Here is an 18921-nt window from a genome sequence, read left to right on the forward strand (position 1 = left end):
CACACACAATGGGGCCTGTGGCTGAATGGACAGCGCTTGGAACTCGTAATTCTAGGGTCCGGGTTCGATCCCCGGCACTGGCAGAAAACAAGTGGGCAGAGTTTCTTTCACCCTGATGCCCCTGTTACCTAGCCGTACATAGATACCTGGGAGTTAGACAGCTGTTACGGGCTGCTTCCTGTGTGTGTGTAATTACCTAAGTGTAGTTACAGGATGAGAGCTAGGCTCGCGTGTGCGTGTGTGCGCGCGCGCGTGTGTGTGTGTGTGTGTGTGTGTGTGTGTGTGTGTGTGTGTGTGTGTGTGTGTGTGTGTGTGTGTGTGTGTGTGTGAGAAAAAAATTAGTAGTTAGTAACAGTTGATTGACAGTTGACAGGCGGGCCGAAAGAGCAGAGCTCAACTTCCGCAAGCACAACTAGGTGAATACACACACACACACACACACACACACACACACACACACACACACACACACACCACACACACACACACACACCACACACACACCCCACACACACACCCCACACACACACACACACACACACCCCACACCCCACACACACACACACCCCACACAAATACACACCCCACACACACCCCACACACACACACCCCACACACACACACACCCCACACACACACACACCCCACACACACACACACCCCACACACACACACACCCCACACACACACACACCCCACACAAATACACACCCCACACAAATACACACCCCACACACACACACCCCACACCCCACACACACACACACCCCACACAAACACACACCCCACACACACACACCCCACACACACACACCCCCCACACACGCACACCCCACACACACACACCCCACACACACACACACCCCACACACACACACACCCCACACACACACACACCCCACACACACACACACCCCACACACACACACACCCCACACACACACACACCCCACACACACACACACCCCACACACACACACACCCCACACACACACACACCCCACACACACACACACCCCACACACACACACACCCCACACACACACACACCCCACACACACACACACCCCACACACACACACACCCCACACACACACACACCCCACACACACACACACCCCAAATTAGAGGCATATTTAATGCCTCTAACCTCTCCTCGTAGCTCTTGCCCTTCAGTTCTGACTCCCAGAACTGAAGGGCAAGAGCTACGAGGAGAGGTTAGAGGCATTAAATATGCCAAAACTAGAAGACAGAAGAAAAAGAGGTGATATGATCACTACATACAAAATAGTAACAGGAATTGATAAAATCGATAGGGAAGATTTCCTGAGACCTGGAACTTTAAGAACAAGAGGTCATAGATTTAAACTAGCTAAACACAGATGCCAAAGAAATATAAGAAAATTCACTTTCGCAAGCAGAGTGGTAGACGGTTGGAACAAGTTAGGGGAGAAGGTGGTGGAGGCCAAGACCGTCAGTAGTTTCAAAGCGTTATATGACAAAGAGTGCTGGGAAGACGGGACACCACGAGCGTAGCTCTCATCCTGTAACTACACTTAGGTAATTACAAGCGTCTGCGATGTGTTGGGATGAGATATGTTCGTGAATTCGTGTTTACATAGTGTGAGATTAGACGAATGTGGAGATAGCGGTGAGGCCCGCACAGCACCCCGACGACCCCTCAACTCCCCTCCCCGTCTGTAACCACTATCAGATAAACACATGCGTGGCAGCTACTAAACATTGTTGATCAGCATCAACAGATGTGAGGAACATCTGGTCGTCGCTACTTAAGAGCCAACATCTGTGTACACAGCAGTACGCCCCGACACCGCCTCGCCGCTGGGACTCTGCTTCCCCAGGTAAGTGGTTTCAGCCAGTTCCTTCTCCTGCTGGGCAACCCGTTCTCGCAAATTTAATAAGTCAATATTGACTTATTAAATATGTGCATAGGTGACATACTTAACATAATAGTTTCCCTTGAAATGCTTCATAGAAAACACCGACCTTACCTAACCTACTTAGTATGTTAAGATAAGCATCTTATTGCTTCGTAATTACAATTATTACCTAACCTATACCTATAATAGGTTAAGTAACAATTGTAATTACGAAGCTATAAGATGCTTATTTTAACATACTAAGTAGGTTAGGTAAGGTCGGTGTTTTCTATGAAGCTTTTCAAGGGAAACTATTATGTTTAGTATGTCACCTATGCACGCAACTAATAAGTCAATATTGACTTATTAAATTTGCGAGAACGGGTTGTGCTGGGACAAACAGCCGTTCTCTCGATTTTCACTCCGTAAAAATGCAAATATGTTGCACAGCTAGAAACGTACGAAAATGTATGTATGAACATAAGAAAATGTATGTATGAACGTAAGAAAATGTATGAACGGTAAGAGTGAATGTATGCACGGTAAGAGTGAATGCACTGACAGGTGTAAGAGAAGCGTCATCAATGCATAAGTACGTCGTGCAATACGTACATGCACTTCTTGGGAGCTCTTGAAACACGAACTTGAACGTATCCGCCAAATTGTTGTGAACAATGATTACAGAAATACAGAATTCGACGAAATCGTTAGTAAGAAGCTGGGCCGCCATCTGACTCATGATAATCAGGCCTCACTATGAGAAATAACATCTCTGCCGCCTCTGACAAACTGAGGTGTACCAATGTTGTGTATAATACAAGTGCAGCTCTGGAGACTGAGCGCTTGACAAATGGAATGCATTAGGCAGTGATGTGGTGGAGGCTGACTCCATACACAGTTTCAAGTGTAGATATGATAGAGCCCAATAGGCTCAGGAACCTGTACACCTGTTGAGAGGCGGGACCAAAGAGCCAGAGCTCAACCCCAGCAAGTACAACTAGGCGAGTACAACTCACCCCCCTCAAGCACAACTAGGTGAGTACAACTCACCTTGTGAGCATCAGAGTTACGGAACGTTAGGTAACGGGGCTCTCTTTCAGCTGGACATCCAGCTGTGGTGAGGCTCCTCTTGATGATGTCGTTAACTTCACTGTGCCTCGAGTGCCATCCCCCTGTGCTTTGGCAGAGTAGGCCATAGTGGCCGTACCTGTCGGCCACCACTTCGCAGCAAATACACCTATATTTGGTGTGGATTGGGGCAGCAAGGCGGAGGGCGTGTGGTGTGAGACGTGTGCCAGTTGCCGACATTGGGGTTGCTAACAGGACATCCCCTGCATGTGGGGCTGCTACTGCTGTGAGGCGAGCAATGTCGCGTTGTATTGTAGCAGCATCCAGGCACTCTGCAGCAACTTGGTCTACAATGGGGCCATCCCAGCTGGATTGCTTGTGGGCTTTTAAGGATGGTGGTTGAGGTGATGGGCCTGCAACGAGAGGCCCACTCGCTGGCACAGCGTGTTAAATTGGGATCGTTCACACCTGCCAGATGATTTAAGTAGGCAGGTAGAATTTCCTACACAAGGTCGTCGGATGCCGAGGAGGAGGACAGGAAGGATGGTACAGCGATTTGAGTTGCTGTTCGAACTCCGAGGCCCCCAAGTCTTACGGGAAGAGAGGTTTGTTTCCATTGTAGGTCATCAAGAGAGAGTAATGGTGTAATCCATACACCATGATATATATAATATGTATCTCCCCTCACTCCAGAAAGATTCGAACCCAGACAGCCAGAGCTCCATGAACCCCAGGATATCCAGTACTATACCAACTAAACCATACTGACTGTACAAAAAAGCTTGGAAGTCGTGAGACTTTTAACCCAACCTCCCGACAGCACTCTATGGTCAATTGTAGGGTACATATATTTCATCGCGTCACCTCGCTGTTGGGGCTACGTGAGTAACTCAAATTTGTGTTACTCACATGGCATGTGTTGTGACCGCTGTCACTGTGAGTTGAGAACGAACCCGACTGTTCTACCGGGACCCTATAGTATAGGCCTAAGGTTAGAGGCATTTGGCAAATCATTGATGCTGAAATAGTATAGGTCATGAAAGGTTGCCCTGTAGTTAATGGAAGAGTGGGAGAGGCTGTGTCATTCATCAATACGTATTAGAAGCTGTTGGTGTAATATGTGCGGATATAATTTAGAGTAAGGCCTCTAATGCTGTAGTGATAAAGTTTAAGTGGGATGGTTTTTGTTATTTACGGCATCAAAGAGTTTGCTTAGTACACTAAAGAGGTCAGTTGGGAACTCAGTCTTGCCAAGGGCTCCTCAAGCAAACTAATAATAGCATGTGCAGATGATGAGTGACAATAGCGTGGTTGAAGAGTTCCTACACAACCCGCACATCTGAAGGTGAAGAGACGACGTTTTGATCCGCTCTCGACCATTATCAAGTTGTATAATGGAAAGACAGTGGAATAGAAAACAACATTAAGCATGAGAGTGAAGAAGAGAAACATGAAGATAATAAGAAGGTAAGAATAAGATGAAAAATAAGGATAAGAGAAAAATTAAGAATAAAGAGAATCAGGTAAAGGAAGACTTAGAAGTAAGACAAAAGGAAAAAGTATAAATTAGATAAAAAAATGACAAATAAAAAGACAAAAAATAAAGAAATGAAACCTGCAAGAAGCGAAATGACGAAGAGAAAATAAATCTAGTGACGAGAGGGAGAGGAAAGATCCTAGAGGGAGTCAAGACAAGTCAGATCATCTTCCTACAGAAAGATAACAGTACCATCACTGGAACTTTTCCCATCTAAATCCGAACTGGCTGGATCTTAATATGTTGAATTGTACCGCTGTTTATCTATAATCATGTCAGTTACTTGTTATAATAATGGTTCAATATTGGTCTGTAATGGTGTATGTCAACTGTATCTCTTTCTGCATGAGCTCACTAATTACCTCATTCTTCCTCCCACCAGTTATCGTCACGTGTGGAGGCAGTGGAGGTGGGATCGAGGCAGTGGAGGTGGGATCGAGGCAGTGGAGGTGGGATCGAGGCAGTGGAGGTGGGATCGAGGCAGTGGAGGTGGGATCGAGGCAGTGGAGGTGGGATCGAGGCAGTGGAGGTGGGATCGAGGCAGTGGAGGTGGGATCGAGGCAGTGGAGGTGGGATCGAGGCAGTAGAGGTGGGATCGAGGCAGTAGAGGTGGGATCGAGGCAGTGGTGGTGGGAGACAGTGGAGGTGGGCAGCAGGCCGGCGGTGAGGAGCCAGACTGAGAGTGAAGATGGAGCCGTCTCTGTCCATGTTGAGCTGCGCGGTGATGGGCATGACGGTGGTCGTCCTCATCATCAACACCATGAACCTCAAGATGGCGTCTGACGTAAACACCAAGAGCATCCACAAGCGCCTGGTCCAAAGGTCGGTGTCCCTGTGTGTGCTCGTCCTGCCTATAGGGTCGAGCTTTTAGCTATGGACTCGGTGCCCTTTTAACCGTCGGTTGTCTAATGTACCGACACCCGGTTTTTTTTTTTCCTTTATCATATCAACTTCGTGTATTTCTGTCTCTCACACATTCAATAATAATGAAGAGTCCTATAGTATAGCCGTCTAACTCTCAGGTACCTCATCACGTGAAAGAAACTCTGCTCATGTGTTTGTGCCTCGGCCGGGAATCGAACCAGGGGCCCTTATGACTACAACCCCCGTAAGCCTTTTTTGCTAGGTTCCGTGTGTGTGTGTGTGTGTGTGTATGTGTATTCATCTAGTTGTATTCATGTCGGTGTGTGTGTGTGTGTGTACTCATCTATTTGTACTCCCCTATTTGGGCTTGCGGGGGTTGAGCTTTGATTCTTTGGTCCCACTTCTCAACTGTTAATCAACTGATGTACAGGTTCCTGAGCCTACTGGGCTCTATTATATCTACACTTGAAACTGTGTATGGAGTCAGCCTCCACCACATCACTGCCTAATGCATTCCATTTGTCAACTACTCTGACACTAAAATGGTTCTTTCCAATATCTCTATGGCTCATTTGGGCACTCAATTTCCTCCTGTGTCCTCTTGTGCGTGTGCCCCTTGTGTTAAATAGTCTATCTTTATCTACCCTACGATAGCCATCGCTTTGTTCGCAGAGGAATATTCCGTTTTAAGTGCATATTTGACACTGATGAAAATCCTCCATCATGAATTCTTCGTTTGTGTAGTTTCTAATATATTTTTTGTGATGTATATATCCGTCTTCGAATACTGCAGACTTTGGTTTGGTTGACCTTAATGTAAGTATCTTAGAAAGATAAGAATACAGACCTGTCAGAGAAGCCATTTAGTAGAGACCAAAGTATAATAATAATAATAATAATAATAATAATAATAATGTTAAATCAGATAAAAAGTACATACATAAAAAATGAGTTAAAAACGGAATGTTGGTGTTCTAGCTAGAGCTGGTACATACTATGCCTAAAGCCACTAATACGCACAGCTTTTCAGGCAAGAAACGACTGAAGACAGTTTATTCCTGAAGTCACTTTACTTTCATTAGCAGTCGAGTGACTAGTTAATTATTATCACTGTGAGCTGTCACGGTGCCACATACACTCAGTACACCACCACCACACAGTACACCACCACCACACAGTACACCACCACCACACAGTACACTACCTCCACACAGTACACCACCACCACACAGTACACCACCTCCACACAGTACACCACCTCCACACAGTACACCACCACCACACAGTACACCACCACCACACAGTACACCACCTCCACACAGTACACCACCACCACACAGTACACCACCACCACACAGTACACCACCACCACACAGTACACCACCTCCACACAGTACACCACCTCCACACAGTACACCACCTCCACACAGTACACCACCACCACACAGTACACCACCACCACACAGTACACCACCACCACACAGTACACCACCACCACACAGTATACCACCACCACACAGTACACCACCACACAGTACACCACCACCGCACAGTACACCACCACCGCACAGTACACCACCACCACACAGTACACCACCACCACACAGTACACCACCACCACACTGTACACCACCACCACACAGTACACCACCACACAGTACACCACCACCACACAGTACACCACCACCACACAGTACACCACCACCACACAGTACACCACCACCACACAGTACACCACCACCACACAGTACACCACCTCCACACAGTACACCACCACCACACAGTACACCACCACCACACAGTACACCACCACACAGTACACCACCACCACACAGTACACCACCACCACACAGTACACCACCACCACACAGTACACCACCCCACAGTACACCACCACCACACAGTACACCACCACACAGTACACCACCACACAGTACACCACCACCACACAGTACACCACCACCACACAGTACACCACCACCACACAGTACACCACCACCACACAGTACACCACCACCACACAGTACACCACCTCCACACAGTACACCACCACCACACAGTACACCACCACCACACAGTACACCACCACACAGTACACCACCTCCACACAGTACACCACCACCACACAGTACACCACCACCACACAGTACACCACCACCACACAGTACACCACCACCACACAGTACACCACCACCACACAGTACACCACCCCACAGTACACCACCACCACACAGTACACCACCACACAGTACACCACCACACAGTACACCACCACCACACAGTACACCACCACCACACAGTACACCACCACCACACAGTACACCACCACCACACAGTACACCACCACCACACAGTACACCACCACCACACAGTACACCACCACCACACAGTACACCACCACCACACAGTACACCACCTCCACACAGTACACCACCACCACACAGTACACCACCACCACACAGTACACCACCACCACACAGTACACCACCACCACACAGTACACCACCACCACACAGTACACCACCTCCACACAGTACACCACCACCACACAGTACACCACCACCACACAGTACACCACCACCACACAGTACACCACCACCACACAGTACACCACCACCACACAGTACACCACCTCCACACAGTACACCACCACCACACAGTACACCACCACCACACAGTACACCACCACCACACAGTACACCACCTCCACACAGTACACCACCACCACACAGTACACCACCACCACACAGTACACCACCACCACACAGTACACCACCACCACACAGTACACCACCACCACACAGTACACCACCACCACACAGTACACCACCTCCACACAGTACACCACCTCCACACAGTACACCACCTCCACACAGTACACCACCTCCACACAGTACACCACCTCCACACAGTACACCACCACCACACAGTACACCACCTCCACACAGTACACCACCACCACACAGTACACCACCACCACACAGTACACCACCACCACACAGTACACCACCACCACACAATAACACATTGCAGGCATTAACAGTTGTGTGAATCATTACAGGGAGAGTGAGCTACAGGGGTGTCAGGAGTCTCTTCACAACACCACCGGCCGGCTGGCTCAAGCTGAGGCCAAGGTCAAGGTGAGTGTGGCCCTGAGAGGCCTTGTTGGGGGTGTGGCCCTGAGAGACCTTGTTGGGGGTGTGGCCCTGAGAGACCTTGTTGGGGTGTGGCCCTGAGAGACCTTGTTGGGAGTGTGGCCCTGAGAGACCTTGTTGGGGGTGTGGCCCTGAGAGACCTTGTTGGGAGTGTGGCCCTGAGAGACCTTGTTGGGGGGGTGTGGCCCTGAGAGACCTTGTTGGGGGTGTGGTCCTGAGAGGCCTTGTTGGGGGTGTGGTCCTGAGAGGCCTTGTTGGGGGTGTGGTCCTGAGAGAACTTGTTGGGGGTGTGGTCCTGAGAGACCTTGTTGGGGGTGTGGCCCTGAGAGACCTTGTTGGGAGTGTGGCCCTGAGAGACCTTGTTGGGGGTGTGGCCCTGAGAGACCTTGTTGGGAGTGTGGCCCTGAGAGACCTTGTTGGGGGTGTGGCCCTGAGAGACCTTGTTGGGAGTGTGGCCCTGAGAGACCTTGTTGGGGGTGTGGCCCTGAGAGACCTTGTTGGGAGTGTGGCCCTGAGAGACCTTGTTGGGGGGGTGTGGCCCTGAGAGACCTTGTTGGGGGTGTGGTCCTGAGAGACCTTGTTGGGGGTGTGGTCCTGAGAGGCCTTGTTGGGGGTGTGGCCCTGAGAGACCTTGTTGGGGGTGTGGTCTGTAAATGTTAAGGTCTCAGTGTGCTCCTCAGGGACCTTTTTAGAGCTTCCCGGCACCTTAGAGAGACTCGAAGCTTGTCAAGAAGGTCTCAAGAAACAGGATATGCTATAACTCAATAACATACGTCATGGGATTAAGGAAAGTATCCTTTTTTTCCAGGAGGCGGATAAGACAAAAGAATCGCTGAAGGAGTTGGAGAATACGAAGCAGCTGAACAAGGCCCTGGAGGCGCGGGTGAAACAAGCCGAGGAGACGTTAAAGCAGCACCAATCCACGAAGAATGAGCTGGAGAAGGTCAAACGTGCAGAGAACGAGCTGAAAGTTCGGTTGAAAGAAGCTGAAAATGCTCTGAATCTTCTGTCCAAGCTTGAGGAACAGAGGAGAGCAAAAGAAATATCGATGAAAAAGACATGAAAACAACATCTTAAGGAACTAAAAGAACATACACAAGGAAGAATACATTCTTAGGCTTAAGATTAAAAATGCTATATAAAAATTACGAAGGCCATGACCATGTATAATTTTTTGTGTACACTTTGCGTGGGTGGTGTTGGTCAGGTCAGATTGTGTTTAATATATATTATATTAAGTAAACTCTTGATGCATTTGGTGGGTGTTGAGGCATGAGTATACCCACACATTCCCCCCCCCCTCCCCACATCACCTCTCATATTCTATACAGTTCTGAGTATTACTGAGTCAGTTCCAGATTGTGAGTGTCTCAATGTTCGTCCACCAGACACAAGAAAGTCTCCACTTATGGTACATTACAGAGCTTCCATAGAGGGAGGAAATACTCGCGGCAACTACAGAAGAACCTATTGACTCTCGAACTCAAATTGGCAGCTACGGGCCTTCTACACAAATCACTAGTATAAGTCAGCATAAAAAAAGTATGAATTCAGATGTTCAGATGAACGTCCTCATCTGTAATCAAACTAAGTTCCAAACGATCACGGGATATACTACTGCCGAAATGAAAGAGATAAACACATTGCCTGAAACTGTTAATGCCAAAAGAGCTTAATTCCACCGTAAGAAAGTTACTGGAGAATACATGCCTAAGGGATTGTCAAGATCCATATGCTTGGAAACCCGTTTCGTTTGATCATCCTCCAGGTACCCACATTTCAGCCCGTCCTCCAAACAAAGATCCAAAAGTGATTCCATGCACCCGCCAACCCCCCTGTTTATGAATGAAAAGCGGTTTACACAAGACTCACAACTGCTGACGTTCGAACACTTCCGGAACAAGTGCTTCACTGACGAATTTTGTTCGAATCACAACGCTATAAATGCTTCACCCACGTACTACAAATACCAATAATCGCCAACAGAACCTAAACACCTAACCTAACCTATCCTATGCCTATATATGCACAATATGCTAATATATTATAATATTAATTTATACTTGCGAAAATTCCCGTTTTGAATGAACAGCATGTTAAAATTTATGAATGTGTCTGTGGGGTTGACCGCTGAATGTAATGGACTTGAGTCGAGGACGGGTTGCACATTTATATACGGACTGGCTAAGCGACTCAACATCCTGCTGACTGCCTACCTGCCGTACGCTGTCACCCTGAAGTCTCCCAAGTAATCTGTCGGTTCACTGCTCAGTTTTCATGAATCTAGTATGAAATGTTATGTGAACGTTGAGTACCTGTTCACTTGGGTGTCCGTGGATGAGACTCTCGGCATTGTCGTGAATAAAGTCTATATGGATCCAATTTGCTCTCCTCTTGACATCCCAGAACACAGTTAGGTAACTACTCGAAACATGCACCAAAGAGGCACCTTTCCTGAGCCCCTTGAGAAAGTGCTAGTTGCTCCTGGAACTTAAACTTAAGATCTACTGATCTACTGCAAGTATCTCTAAGCCAGTGCCGTTAAAAGGAGCTTCCAAGCCAAACTCCATCTTTAGTTTTACTTATGACATAGAAGGAAGAAGGCAAGCTACCTTTCTTGATGTAACAGTCTCAAAAAGAAATGTCGGTTTCACATTTCACTCTGTACTATGGGAACTAACATATGAATATGGCCCAGTGTTAGTGATGAGTATCCTGACTGCTATCAGGAAAATGCCGTTGACGCTTACGTCAACCTTTCTTTTTCGCAAACCTCCAGCTGGAAGCAGGATGACGAGAATCCTAACAGATTGACGCAGATTCTTGTTAACAATGGATATGCTAAATAATACGTGGAAGAGATTATCAAAGAGAAAATGGACTGACACTGATGAAGAGTTCAATCCTGCAAAGCTCTCAATACCAATCAAATTTTGCAACAGAAACTGCCTTTCTATGGCTCACAAAATGAAGGAAAGAATTGGGTTAGACATAATTCACAGAAACGTAGCCACTACACAACACAAAACAGAAGATACGACTCACCACACACTGCCGTGTAAAGGGAACCCAAAGGTGGTGCTATTACACAAGAGAAGTGTGTAATACTTGATGCGAACAGGAATAATCCAAAAGAAATGCATTAAAATAAATGTGTATCAATTGCAGAAGGGCATTGTACTGAAGCAAAAACTACTACCTTGTTTAAAGGGAGGTAAATATAGATTCCAGAATAAAACTCAATTAAGTAAAAGATAAAATTGCAGAAAATGCCATTAAAGAGAGGAAATAAACCTGCGTGGTAGGAGTCGCAGAGAATAAAACGAATAGGTGAAAGGGAACTTAAAACTGAGTAAAGAACCCAGGTAAGAGATGTAAACTGCAACACTACAGGATACAAGGACCACCTCCAGAACTTACTGCAAAGACAAGAGGGATGGTAGCTACAAACACTCCCTGAGAGAGCACAAGGGAAACCCAAGTTCCCGGGAGGAGGGTGGGCTGTTTGCGCGTTGAGCAGCCACAGAGAATAAGAGAGCATCGAATCGAATCGAATGATACAGGAGAAGATGCCCAAGGGGCGAGCCTTCAAGTGGGGACCGCTGAAGAAAAGTCGGTGAGAGGAAAACGCTGAAGTTGAAGAGAAAAGTGCCAGGGCTTGACCCAGCTGCTTGTCTTAAGTCGATGCTGAAAACAACCCAACATCTGGCTAGGCTGGGAGACGGGTCAGAAAGGCGGCAGTGGCAGTGCTTCTTCATTCAAGGTAGATAGTCTGTCTTCAGGTGGTGTCTTCTTTCTTCTATCTTCTTACTTCTTCTTTCTTCTACTTCTTGCTTCTATCTTCAATGTCGTGCTTCTTTTTTCTTCTTTCTTCTTCTATTTATTCATGCTTCGTGTAGTCATTTGATGTTTCTTGTACTCAGGAGAGAGCATGCCGGGGCGCCTGCTTATATGTGCCCCATGCTATGCGCACGCAGCCGACCCAAGAAGGCAGGCGTATTTCCTTTATACAGAAATCTATCTGCTTTCACAAGCAGTTTAATTTTCTTCCTGTGCTCTGCGTGTGAGGATGACTATCGTGTATCATGAGATCAGTTGAGTCACGTCGTCAGCATAGCAAAGGGTCCAGTATGTTGGGTCAGGAATGTCGTTTATAAAGAGTATGTACAGGGTCGGTGAGAGAACTGAGCCCTGGGGGGACTACTGCATTCAGGTTGAAGTATCCTGACAGCTTGCTGAGGAGTTTAATCTGCATCCTTCTGTTTGTTAGAAAGCAGCATAGTAGCTGCTGCATGTTGTCAGTTGGATTAGAGTACAGAGTTTGTAGCTTAGGCCGTCGTGCCATAGAGTCGAACGCCTTTTCAACGGCCTTTGCTATAAGGGCCGTCTTGACCTTTGGTGTTTGTTAATGGAGAGGTAGTTTGTTACTATGTTCAGTGTGTCTTATGTGGAGCGGTCTTGTCATACCCAGGGATGTGCTTTATCATCACATTATGTTAATGTTATGTTAATGTTATACTCAATTAAAATTAACATATCAATTGAATGTAATCCTCTTTCGAGATTTATATGGGAGAGCGAGAGTAGAGTGTGTGTTGTGTCTCAGGCTGGTGTGTGTGTCCAGTAAAAAGGTAACATGGAACTGTGACACCACGATGCATGATCTGGGATGTTGCTGAGGCGTGGCGGGGGGGGGGGGGGGGGGCGTGGCAGGAGAGGCGTGGCGGGAGAGGCGTGGCGGGAGAGGCGTGGCGGGAGGGGCGTGGCGGGAGAGGCGTGGCGGGAGAGGCGTGGCGGGAGGGGCGTGGTGGGAGGGGCGTGGCGGGAGAGGCGTGGTGGGGGAGAGGCGTGGCGGGAGGGGCGTGGCGGGAGGGGCGTAGCGGGAGGGGCGTGGCGGGGGAGAGGCGTGGCGGGGGAGAGGCGTGGCGGGGGAGAGGCGTGGCGGGGGAGAGGCGTGGCGGGAGGGGCGTGGCGGGGGAGAGGCGTGGCGGGGGAGAGGCGTGGCGGGGGAGAGGCGTGGCGGGGGAGAAGCGTGGCGGGGGAGAAGCGTGGCAGGGGAGAGGCGTGGCCGGGGAGAGGCGTGGCGGGGGAGAAGCGTGGCGGGGGAGAAGCGTGGCGGGGAAGAAGCGTGGCGGGGAAGAAGCGTGGCGGGGAAGAAGCGTGGCGGGGAAGAAGCGTGGCAGGGGAGAGGCGTGGCCGGGGAGAGGCGTGACAAATAGTCCATGCTGTGTGTTCTGGTGTCTTGCCCGCCATGAAAATATATGTTATGCTGCACAAGTTGCTTGGTTTCAATCCTTCACTATACTTCTCTATAGTTTAATGTCTTGGAAAATATTACCATTTTCATTCCACTTGTGTAGAGGATGAAAACATTCCTTGTGTAAATTATTGCTTTATTTCATCCTGAACACTGAGTTCATTTGATGAATTATCTCCTGATAATTCCTACTTGTATATTATTACTAAATTTACCCCCCCTTCGCGATTAAGGTAATTATCGGGAGAAACACAAAGCCAGTGTCATTGTAGCACTGGGGGAGGGCAGACGCTTGGTGATTAACTTGTACAATAATAATCATTCATTACTCCACGTTCAAGAGTGACTAATCAGGATGCCAGACCTGATTACCTGGTCCTCCAGGCAGGGGGTAGCGCCCCCCCCCCCTGTCCTCTCGACAGGGTTAATCACCACTATTCTTTAAACAGGTATAAGAGGACACCCAGAACCTTCATAGCCAGGAGGGAGGGTCCAGCAGGGAGGCAGACTCACCACTCACCAGGAGTGAGGGTTCTGCAGGCAGGCAGACTCACCATTCACCAGGAGTGAGGGTTCTGCAGGGACGCAGACTCACTGCTCACCAGGAGTGAGGGTCCTGCAGGGAGGCAGACTCACTACTCACCAGGAGGGAGGGTCCAGCAGGCAGGCAGACTCACTACTCACCAGGAGGGAGGGTCCAGCAGGGAGGCAGACTCACCACTCACCAGGAGTGAGGGTCCTGCAGGGAGGCAGACTCACCACTCACCAGGAGGGAGGGTCCAGCAGGGAGGCAGACTCACCACTCACCAGGAGTGAGGGTCCTGCAGGGAGGCAGACTCACTACTCACCAGGAGTGAGGGTCCAGCAGGCAGGCAGACTCATCACTCACCAGGAGTGAGGGTCCAGCAGGCAGGCAGACTCATCACTCACCAGGAGTAAGGGTCCAGCAGGCAGGCAGACTCATCACTCACCAGGAGTGAGGGCCCAGCAGGGAGGCAGACTCACCACTCACCAGGAGTGAGGGTCCTGCAGGGAGGCAGACTCATCACTCACCAGGAGTGAGGGTCCTGCAGGGAGGCAGACTCACCACTCACCAGGAGTGAGGGTCCTGCAGGGAGGCAGACTCACCACTCACCAGGAGTGAGGGTCCTGCAGGGAGGCAGACTCACTACTCACCAGGAGTGAGGGTCCTGTAGGCAGGCAGACTCACCACTCACCAGGAGTGAGGGTCCTGCAGGGAGGCAGACTCACCACTCACCAGGAGTGAGGGTCCTGCAGGGAGGCAGACTCACCACTCACCAGGAGTGAGGGTCCTGCAGGGAGGCAGACTCACTACTCACCAGGAGTGAGGGTCCTGTAGGCAGGCAGACTCACCACTCACCAGGAGTGAGGGTCCAGCAGGCAGGCAGACTCACCACTCACCAGGAGTGAGGGCCCAGCAGGGAGGCAGACTCACCACTCACCAGGAGTGAGGGCCCAGCAGGCAGGCAGACTCACCACTCACCAAGAGTGAGGGTCCAGCAGGCAGGCAGACTCACCACTCACCAGGAGTGAGGGTCCTTCAGGCAGGCAGACTCACCACTCACCTGGAGCGAGGGTCCTGCAGGCAGGCAGACTCACCACTCACCTGGAGTGAGGGTCCAGCAGGCAGGCAGACTCACCACTCAAAAGGAGTGAGGGGTCCAGCAGGGAGGCAGACTCACCACTCACCAGGAGTGAGGGTCCAGCAGGGAGGCAGACTCACCAGGAGTGAGGGTCCTGCAGGCAGGCAGACTCACCGCTCACCAGGAGTGAGGGTCCAGCAGGCAGGCAGATTCACCACTCACCAGGAGTGAGGGTCCAGCAGGCAGGCAGACTCATTACTCACCAGGAGTGAGGGTCCTTCAGGCAGGCAGACTCACCACTCACCAGGAGTGATGGTCCTTCAGGCAGGCAGACTCACCACTCACCTGGAGTGAGGGTCCTGCAGGCAGGCAGACTCACCACTCAAAAGGAGTGAGGGTCCTGCAGGCAGGCAGACTCACCACTCACCAGGAGTGAGGGCCCCAGCAGGCAGGCAGACTCACCACTCACCAGGAGTGAGAGCCCCAGCAGGCAGGCAGACTCACCACTCACCAGGAGTGAGGGCCCCAGCAGGCAGGCAGACTCACCACTCACCAGGAGTGAGGGTCCTGCAGGGAGGCAGACTCACCACTCACCAGGAGTGAGGGCCCCAGCAGGCAGGCAGACTCACCACTCACCAGGAGTGAGGGTCCTGCAGGGAGGCAGACTCACCACTCACCAGGAGTGAGGGTCCTGCAGGGAGGCAGCCTCACCACTCACCAGGAGTGAGGGCCCCAGCAGGCAGGCAGACTCACCACTCACCAGGAGTGAGGGTCCTGCAGGGAGGCAGACTCACCACTCACCAGGAGTGAGGGCCCCAGCAGGCAGGCAGACTCACCACTCACCAGGAGTGAGGGTCCAGCAGGGAGGCAGACTCACCACTCACCAGGAGTGAGGGTCCAGCTGGCAGGCAGACTCACCACTCACCAGGAGTGAGGGTCCAGCAGGGAGGCAGACTCACCACTCACCAGGAGTGAGGGTCCAGCAGGGAGGCAGACTCACCACTCACCAGGAGTGAGGGTCCAGCAGGGAGGCAGACTCACCACTCACCAGGAGTGAGGGTCCAGCAGGGAGGCAGACTCACCACTCACCAGGATTGAGGGTCCCAGCAGGCAGGCAGACTCACCACTCACCAGGAGTGAGGGTCCTGCAGGGAGGCAGACTCACCACTCACCAGGAGTGAGGGTCCAGCAAGGAGGCAGACTCACCACTCACCAGGAGTGAGGGTCCAGCAGGGAGGCAGACTCACCACTCACCAGGAGTGAGGGTCCTGCAGGGAGGCAGACTCACCACTCACCAGGAGTGAGGGTCCTGCAGGGAGGCAGACTCACCACTCACCAGGAGTGAGGGTCCTGCAGGGAGGCAGACTCACCACTCACCAGGAGTGAGGGTCCTGCAGGGAGGCAGACTCACCACTCACCAGGAGTGAGGGTCCAGCAGGGAGGCAGACTCACCACTCACCAGGAGTGAGGGCCCCAGCAGGCAGGCAGACTCACCACTCACCAGGAGTGAGGGTCCAGCAGGGAGGCAGACTCACCACTCACCAGGAGTGAGGGTCCAGCAGGGAGGCAGACTCACCACTCACCAGGAGTGAGGGTCCAGCAGGCAGGCAGACTCACCACTCACCAGGAGTGAGGGTCCAGCAGGGAGGCAGACTCACCACTCACCAGGAGTGAGGGTCCAGCAGGCAGGCAGACTCACCACTCACCAGGAGTGAGGGTCCAGCAGGGAGGCAGACTCACCACTCACCAGGAGTGAGGGTCCTGCAGGGAGGCAGACTCACCACTCACCAGGAGTGAGGGTCCTGCAGGGAGGCAGACTCACCACTCACCAGGAGTGAGGGCCCCAGCAGGCAGGCAGACTCACCACTCACCAGGAGTGAGGGTCCTGCAGGGAGGCAGACTCAGCACTCACCAAGAGTGAGGGTCCAGCAGGCAGGCAGACTCACCACTCACCAGGAGTGAGGGCCCCAGCAGGCAGGCAGACTCACCACTCACCAGGAGTGAGGGTCCTGCAGGGAGGCAGACTCACCCTTCACCAGGAGTGAGGGCCCCAGCAGGCAGGCAGACTCACCACTCACCAGGAGTGAGGGTGAAGCAGCGAGGCAGACTCACCACTCACCAGGAGTGAGGGCCCCAGCAGGCAGGCAGACTCACCACTCACCAGGAGTGAGGGCCCCAGCAGGCAGGCAGACTCACCACTCACCAGGAGTGAGGGTCCAGCAGGGAGGCAGACTCACCACTCACCAGGAGTGAGGGTCCAGCAGGGAGGCAGACTCACCACTCACCAGGAGTGAGGGTCCAGCAGGGAGGCAGACTCACCACTCACCAGGAGTGAGGGTCCAGCAGGCAGGCAGACTCACCACTCACCAGGAGTGAGGGTCCAGCAGGGAGGCAGACTCACCACTCACCAGGAGTGAGGGTCCAGCAGGCAGGCAGACTCACCACTCACCAGGAGTGAGGGTCCAGCAGGGAGGCAGACTCACCACTCACCAGGAGTGAGGGTCCTGCAGGGAGGCAGACTCACCACTCACCAGGAGTGAGGGTCCTGCAGGGAGGCAGACTCACCACTCACCAGGAGTGAGGGCCCCAGCAGGCAGGCAGACTCACCACTCACCAGGAGTGAGGGTCCTGCAGGGAGGCAGACTCACCACTCACCAAGAGTGAGGGTCCAGCAGGCAGGCAGACTCACCACTCACCAGGAGTGAGGGCCCCAGCAGGCAGGCAGACTCACCACTCACCAGGAGTGAGGGTCCTGCAGGGAGGCAGACTCACCCTTCACCAGGAGTGAGGGCCCCAGCAGGCAGGCAGACTCACCACTCACCAGGAGTGAGGGTGAAGCAGGGAGGCAGACTCACCACTCACCAGGAGTGAGGGCCCCAGCAGGCAGGCAGACTCACCACTCACCAGGAGTGAGGGCCCCAGCAGGCAGGCAGACTCACCACTCACCAGGAGTGAGGGTCCAGCAGGGAGGCAGACTCACCACTCACCAGGAGTGAGGGTCCAGCAGGGAGGCAGACTCACCACTCACCAGGAGTGAGGGTCCAGCAGGGAGGCAGACTCACCACTCACCAGGATTGAGGGTCCCAGCAGGCAGGCAGACTCACCACTCACCAGGAGTGAGGGTCCTGCAGGGAGGCAGACTCACCACTCACCAGGAGTGAGGGTCCAGCAAGGAGGCAGACTCACCACTCACCAGGAGTGAGGGTCCAGCAGGGAGGCAGACTCACCACTCACCAGGAGTGAGGGTCCTGCAGGGAGGCAGACTCACCACTCACCAGGAGTGAGGGTCCTGCAGGGAGGCAGACTCACCACTCACCAGGAGTGAGGGTCCTGCAGGGAGGCAGACTCACCACTCACCAGGAGTGAGGGTCCTGCAGGGAGGCAGACTCACCACTCACCAGGAGTGAGGGTCCAGCAGGGAGGCAGACTCACCACTCACCAGGAGTGAGGGCCCCAGCAGGCAGGCAGACTCACCACTCACCAGGAGTGAGGGTCCTGCAGGGAGGCAGACTCACCACTCACCAGGAGTGAGGGCCCCAGCAGGCAGGCAGACTCA

The 18921-nt window shown here is 52.0% G+C and overlaps 1 protein-coding gene across 1 annotated transcript; it reads left to right on the forward strand.

Moving 5' to 3' along the window:
- The first annotated feature begins 1825 nt into the window (after window positions 1-1825).
- Window positions 1826-10886, forward strand: LOC123762455 (moesin/ezrin/radixin homolog 1). Its single transcript, XM_045748966.2, has 4 exons — window positions 1826-1862; window positions 4868-5307; window positions 8411-8489; window positions 9313-10886. The coding sequence occupies exons 2-4, from the start codon at window positions 5174-5176 to the stop codon at window positions 9565-9567; spliced, it is 468 nt and encodes a 155-aa protein (XP_045604922.1). The 5' UTR covers window positions 1826-1862; window positions 4868-5173; the 3' UTR covers window positions 9568-10886.
- Window positions 10887-18921: the final 8035 nt, after the last annotated feature.

The sequence above is a fragment of the Procambarus clarkii genome, chromosome 2 (assembly GCF_040958095.1).
Source record: "Procambarus clarkii isolate CNS0578487 chromosome 2, FALCON_Pclarkii_2.0, whole genome shotgun sequence".
Taxonomy (NCBI): Eukaryota; Metazoa; Arthropoda; class Malacostraca; order Decapoda; family Cambaridae; genus Procambarus; species Procambarus clarkii.

Coding starts and splice junctions, on each gene's coding strand:
- LOC123762455 (XM_045748966.2), top strand. CDS start 5,174: ATGGAGCCGTCTCTGTCCATGTTGAGCTGCGCGGTGATGGGCATGACG. Junction 5,308..8,410: donor CACAAGCGCCTGGTCCAAAG/GTCGGTGTCCCT, acceptor GAATCATTACAG/GGAGAGTGAGCTACAGGGGT. Junction 8,490..9,312: donor AAGCTGAGGCCAAGGTCAAG/GTGAGTGTGGCC, acceptor CTTTTTTTCCAG/GAGGCGGATAAGACAAAAGA.